The 6,000-nt window shown below is 41.7% G+C and overlaps 1 protein-coding gene across 1 annotated transcript in view; it reads left to right on the forward strand.

The window, feature by feature from the left end:
• The window catches only part of SKOR2 (SKI family transcriptional corepressor 2), a 37,439-nt gene extending 31,814 nt beyond the window's left edge, over positions 1–5,625 (forward strand). Inside the window, exons 8-9 of the mRNA XM_059723554.1 lie at positions 1,919–1,984; positions 4,850–5,625. Of these exons, the coding sequence (XP_059579537.1) occupies positions 1,919–1,981 (63 nt within the window). The 3' untranslated portion in view covers positions 1,982–1,984; positions 4,850–5,625. The remainder of the gene's footprint in view (positions 1–1,918; positions 1,985–4,849) is intronic.
• Positions 5,626–6,000: the final 375 nt, after the last annotated feature.

The following is a 6,000-nucleotide window of genomic DNA, read 5'->3' on the forward strand; positions in this document are numbered from 1 at the left end:
TGTGGTGGGGGAGCTCTTGACGGTGCTGAAGGATTGAGTAGCAGGGCGCCGCAACAGTTGTCTGCTGCTATGAAGGAAGACGGGGACAGCAGTAGCCATTTAAGCAGCTGGATCCTGGACCATTTCAAGCTTTGAAAGTCACAAATGTTTTAGGTCCCTCCTCTGTACACCTGCGTTCCCCTCCCACCACTTCTGTGGGTTCACTGGAACCCTCTAGCCAGCAGATTTCACATTTTAATTCATTTTTGCATTTTCTCAGTACAGCTTCTACCTGCCTCGTGATGCCAGGCCGACCACCCTTAACGAGAGACTCTGGGTTAATCCCTGAACTGTAGAAGATCCATTATTTAGTCCCACTGTGGGACTTTCCTTCTAATCCCACACGTGGTTGCAGGTACCATCCATGCTGCGAGTAAGCACTGTGAGTAGGGACAGACCATACACATCCTCAGTAATTTGGATTGATTTTTTTTTTTTTACACTGATGCAAATTATACTGGGGATAGGAATGGACAGACATACAGCTGTCTGCCTACAGCAGATGATTCTTCCTACATCTTGCTACCACGAAGCAGGAAATAGTCTAGTTGTCTTAGCAAATAGCTACCCTGGGCTGGAAGCAGGCTGATGACATCTAAGCCATTTTAAGTTATACCATTGGAGCTTGACTTCTAATTTTTTTGTAGAGTATTTCTGCATCAGACTGGGAAGAGTTACTTCAGTGTAGGGGTTTTCATCATTTATTGACTACTTTGTTTTCACTGTTGGAAACATGTTGTCTGTCCAGGCCCGGACATACAGTGACTTACACAAGCTCAGTGAGACTATTCAATATACACAGTGCAATGTACCAGAACAGGGCTTTAAAATGCTATGGCTTAAAGAGAATACAGAGGGATGGATTTTCAAAAATAATTGCATAATTGAAGCCTACACAATATTTGTTGCGAGAACAAACTCAGGGTACTTTGTGCCCAAAAGTTTGTGTAACATCTCACCTAACTACACACTTGGTCCAATAAGAGATATCCCTTGCTTGTCTTCCTGTGTCAGATGCAGGTGTATGTGCAAAGTGAGTTGTTTAAACTTTCTAATGCATTTTCCAATGTAGTTACCTGTTTATTTGTGCAACTTCATTCTTTAAGCTTGACTGATCTACCGGTGTGTGCAGAGCATTTGTGAGTGCAGTTTCAGCTGGGAATAAAAACAAGTGCATTTTGAAATCACAGTGAGGCTGCTCTGAACATTTAAGTGAGGATTAAAACACACCAGATAGCTAGTAGTTTGGTTTCCTATGATGAAATGTTTGGGGGATTCGGTTTTATGGTATTCTAAAATTTCAACATTAGCACAGGACAGTCCTTTATATCATTCCTAAAAGCCTATTATGTGTGTCATTCTCAATGACCATGAGAAGCATGAATGCATCGTTTTCTGTGTTCTTCCATTTTTCCTTAGTTACTACTTGCAACAGAGGGTCTCTCTCTCACATGGGTGGAAAATTGGGGTAACTTTTGACATCGTTGGCCATCTGTTGGTATAGACATGTGCAGAATCAGATTATTCTATTTGTACAGACAGAAATAATTTCCTGCTTTATTCTGCAGGCGCTTGTTTTTGCTACTATATTGGTTCCTAGACTACCAATAAAAATAAAATCAAACCACATAGTGCACATACTGCTATGTAAGAACTGGTAAGGTATCTTGACTTGCAACCTTCTCATTTTCTTTCCACTTTACCTTCCCTACCACTTGCCCATAGTTTAAAGGCCTTCTTGCTTTAGTTCCAAGCATCTCGCCCTAAAATAATGTAGCCATGTGAAATAAGCTCTCTTCCAAGGATCCCAGCCTATTAAAGTGACCTTGTTACCAAACTCTCAGCTTACTGTAATGTTTTTGGCTCTGTGTCATTACAGATTCCCTATGCAGCAAGCTTGATCAGGAAAGAAAAGCTCGGCACGCACCTCAGCAAAAGCTAAAAGGTGAGCTGATGAGCGTACTCTACAGATGGTTCAGCTGGTCTATTTCTGTATATAGCATTGCAAGTATTAGGGCATTCCCTGTGTTTCACAGCAGGGATGCTACTAGTACTGGTCTAAAAGCTCTGCTTATGGTTTATATGTTTGTGACTCTACTCTGATGATACCTAAATGTTGCTAGCAAGTTATAAATGTAACACAGGCCGAGATTGTGGGGTTTCCTTGGTAGGGAAACACCCTATAGATGAGCTGCTGTGGTATCAGATGCACATTATACTAATTTCTCCAGCTGCCCAAAGGTGTTATTAAGCTTTGTTCTCTATGGGGGATACTAACACACATTTGGAGAAGAGTCGTTAGCTGAGCTAATGAAAGGGAGGAGAAGGAAATGGGTACACTATTAGGGCACTTGTCTTTAAAGGAAAAAGGAATAGGCAGAGCAGGGAGCTGATTTCTATTAGCTAGTGACCCCTAGCTTCTCTGTACTAGTGAAGGAAAAAAGAGAGAGGGTTAGGAATGTGGAGAAAGAAAGCACATGGAGCAGACTTAGAGTTGTTATGGCCCAGCCCTGGATTGGAGCAAAAAATATGAACATAAAAATACTAATGACCACAAAAAATATTTAGAAGCAACAAGCATAGGCATAAACAGATACAAGCCAGACAAATTACTCCAGCCCCTGTACCACATCAGTGCACAGGTAGAGAGTTACAAAGTCAGTGAAATCATTGCCTTTATTTTCCTCTGCACAGGTTCTTATACTAATGTGCGTGAACCATAGACTCTTGATGCCTCGGCAGATCCTGGACTGTCCGAACACCAACTTGGCATGCAATTCAAACAGGTTAATAAGTTTAATACAAAAAAATCCCTGAAAGAGAAGGGGGTTGGGACCTGCAGCAGGGTAATTCAATCAATGAAGAGCTGATCTAAAATGAAATACCTTGCCTGACCATGGCATTAGGCTCCTAATTCTTTCCTGCTTGGGACCAAGTTTTCAAAACCAGACATTCCCTAAAAAAGAAGCTGTTGGAACCACTCTGCCAGCGGGTGGGATGCCTCATCCTTATGCGCGGAGAGCACGAAGGATTGATGCATTTCTCATGCTGTTTTTGTTTTCAGTGACACACCATCCCTGCAGACAACAGGGATTTCTCTAAGTAGGCCCTAGTGCTTTTGAAAGATTAGTGGTTACTTAAATGCTAAGCTAAATCAGCCAAGCAGAGAATCGCAACCATATTGCTGGAAGCAATTTCTGATTCTCAATGTGCCAAGCTAAACAGAGCTGCCTCCAGAGGAAACGTGTTTGTGTGTATGTGTGCGAATGCGTGCGTGCATGCATGCTCACACACATACACTGAAGGAAACAGAGGATCTTTGTATTTCTGAACAACTGCAGGCTAATCAAGTAAGGCCTGACTTGTCTGAATGAACATGGTCCTTGAGTAGCCTTGCTATCCTATTCTTCTGCGAATATCAAAGAGAAGCTCTCAAAGCAAATATTAGCCTTCCTACCGTAACATATACTGAGACCTATACTGCAATCACCATTCCTCAGCAAAACCTCTGCTGCCACATAGTTTGCCTGGTGAGATGCTCCTTTTTATCAGCTGCCCTGCTCATGGATCATAGCATCGTAGGGAAGTAGGGCTGGAAGGGACCTCGCAAAGTCATCTGATCCAGCCCTGGTAACCTGTTTGAATTGTATGCCAAGTTGGTGTTCAGACAGTAAAGAACCACAAAATCATTTAATCCATCTCAAGGCAGGAAAATCCCTGACTAAACCATCCCAACCAACTCTGTCTAACTGTTCATGAAAATTTCCAAGGATGGAGATTTCACAACTTCTCTGTTCCAGTACTTGGCCACCCTCACAGTCAGAAAGTTCTTCCAATTCTCCAACCTTAATTTCTTCTGCTGCAGTTTGAGGCCATTGTTCATAGTTTCATCCCTAGACCCAGGGAAAAGTCTATCTCTGTCCTCTTTATAATCTGTATTCTTTTTATGCGTGGTGTTAACTGAGGTACAACATGGGCATGTCTACACGAGACGTTACATCGCCATAGCGACAAGCTATGGCAAAGTAGCTCATCGCTATGGCAACGCAGCATTGGCAGGCACTAACCGTGACACTGCCCCTACTGCGCAGTAGCAACGAGCTCATTGCTACTGTGCAGTAGGGTCGAAAACGACCTGTGTGCTGCTGAGACTATGCAGTACCGGCGGGTACCGTGTAGTCATTTAGTACTTGCTAAGGGGCACGTATAGATGCACAAAGGGCACATATGGATGCTCCCAGGAAGTCGTAAATTGACTAGAATCATATAGGGACTCAGGCTACAAAGAGACATCACATTTATCCTGGGTTAAACCTTTTTATCCTGGGACAAAGTGCAATGGGATAAAGTTCATGGGATAAGAAGTAATAACAGATTGTCCATGGACTTGCACAGTGCATCTGAATGGTTATCCTGGGATTGCATCATCGAATCAATGGCAGAAAAGCAGCAATGTATTCAGCCACTCTTTAAACCCTGATTAGACGGGTGATGTGTACACACTCCAATCCAGGGCTATTTCTGTGCCAGGACAAACACAGGCATAACTTGTCCAGGGACAAATGCAACGTCTGTTCCTAGCCTCAGTGGTAGAGCCAAGGACAGCCCCTGGCATCCTAGTTCAAATTTCCCGGTGTAACCACTAGATGACACCCTTGGTGAATAAGCGTTCTTTTACCTGTTACATGAGAATGTAAAGCTATGAAATCAAAGGGATAAATGCAGCGCTGTTTTGTAAATATTTGAGTAAAGAAATCACGCACTGGAATTAATTAATGGTAACGTTTGCTTCTTTTTTTGTAACTAACAGAAGCACACGACCCTCTGCAGCAGTTCTCTTATAAGGTACAACCCACCACTCAGAAATCTGACTTGTTTAAAGACTGAGAAAACAGAAGGGCTTGGGAATTTAAAAAGCAAGCAAACAACAAAAAAAATCAGGTTCCTCTGAACCCAAGGACAAGTGACCTCAAAGCATCATGGACAACCATGTAAAATAGAATGTAGCAGCCATTTATTAGTAAAAAAACAAAAATCAAAAAATGCCTGTCCTGGATCTTTTTGGTGGTACCAAAGTTTAAGTCTTTGTGTTTTTAGAAGGACGACTGAACTGGGTAGAGTCTGAGAAAATGCTGCGAAAGGGACCGTGCTGATCCTTTCAACGCCTCAAACGCTGAAATCGTCTGCAAGTTCATCTTTTGCTTTTGAATAGTGATTGTTTCATGGAAAGAAGTGTGTGACTTGTCAGAAGGGCCACAATCACATTTGGATGGATGGATGGATGGATGAATGGATGGTTGGATGGATGGATAGATAGATGGAAGGAAAAAGCGTTAGCCATACACAGTGCTTTTTAAAAGCAGACTGGAAATTCCAACACCTCCCCACTTCCAGGCCCCTGTTCTCCTCTGGTTCTTTGCCTGCTGTATGAATTAAGATTGTACTCTTCTGGAAATATTTTACAATTTAATATTGAGTGTAATTAAGAATATAATCACTGTTATCAAAAAAAGGTATTTAACTCTGTTGTAGTTTCTTTATCATTCATGTGGATAAAAAGTCTATAATAAAAAAAGCCTAAAACTATGGTGCCCTGGTTGTGCTTCCTTGGAATTTAATATTGTGTGTTCATTAAAGAGATCAGCAAATCCGATATATATGTTAGCAATATTTTTGCTTTCAAATATTTGAATACATTTTATTTTTAAGTAGAAGTGGCCAAGATTGTTATTAGAAACGCAGAAATGGATAAATTAAGGTGATTTTGGGAGATGCAGGGATGGGATTTTCAAAAGCACTTGGCAGATTTGACCTGAAACAGCATCTTTTAAGTAGACTTAGGCCAAACTGTGAGGGTTTATGAAAACTGCAGTCAATCTTGGGGTGTGTGCAAATACCCATAGTCTGTTTAAGAGTATCCTATATATAGGCAGTATCATGATCACTTCAACCCAGCTGAAT

Source organism: Alligator mississippiensis, chromosome 3 (assembly GCF_030867095.1).
Source record: "Alligator mississippiensis isolate rAllMis1 chromosome 3, rAllMis1, whole genome shotgun sequence".
NCBI lineage: Eukaryota > Metazoa > Chordata > Crocodylia > Alligatoridae > Alligator > Alligator mississippiensis.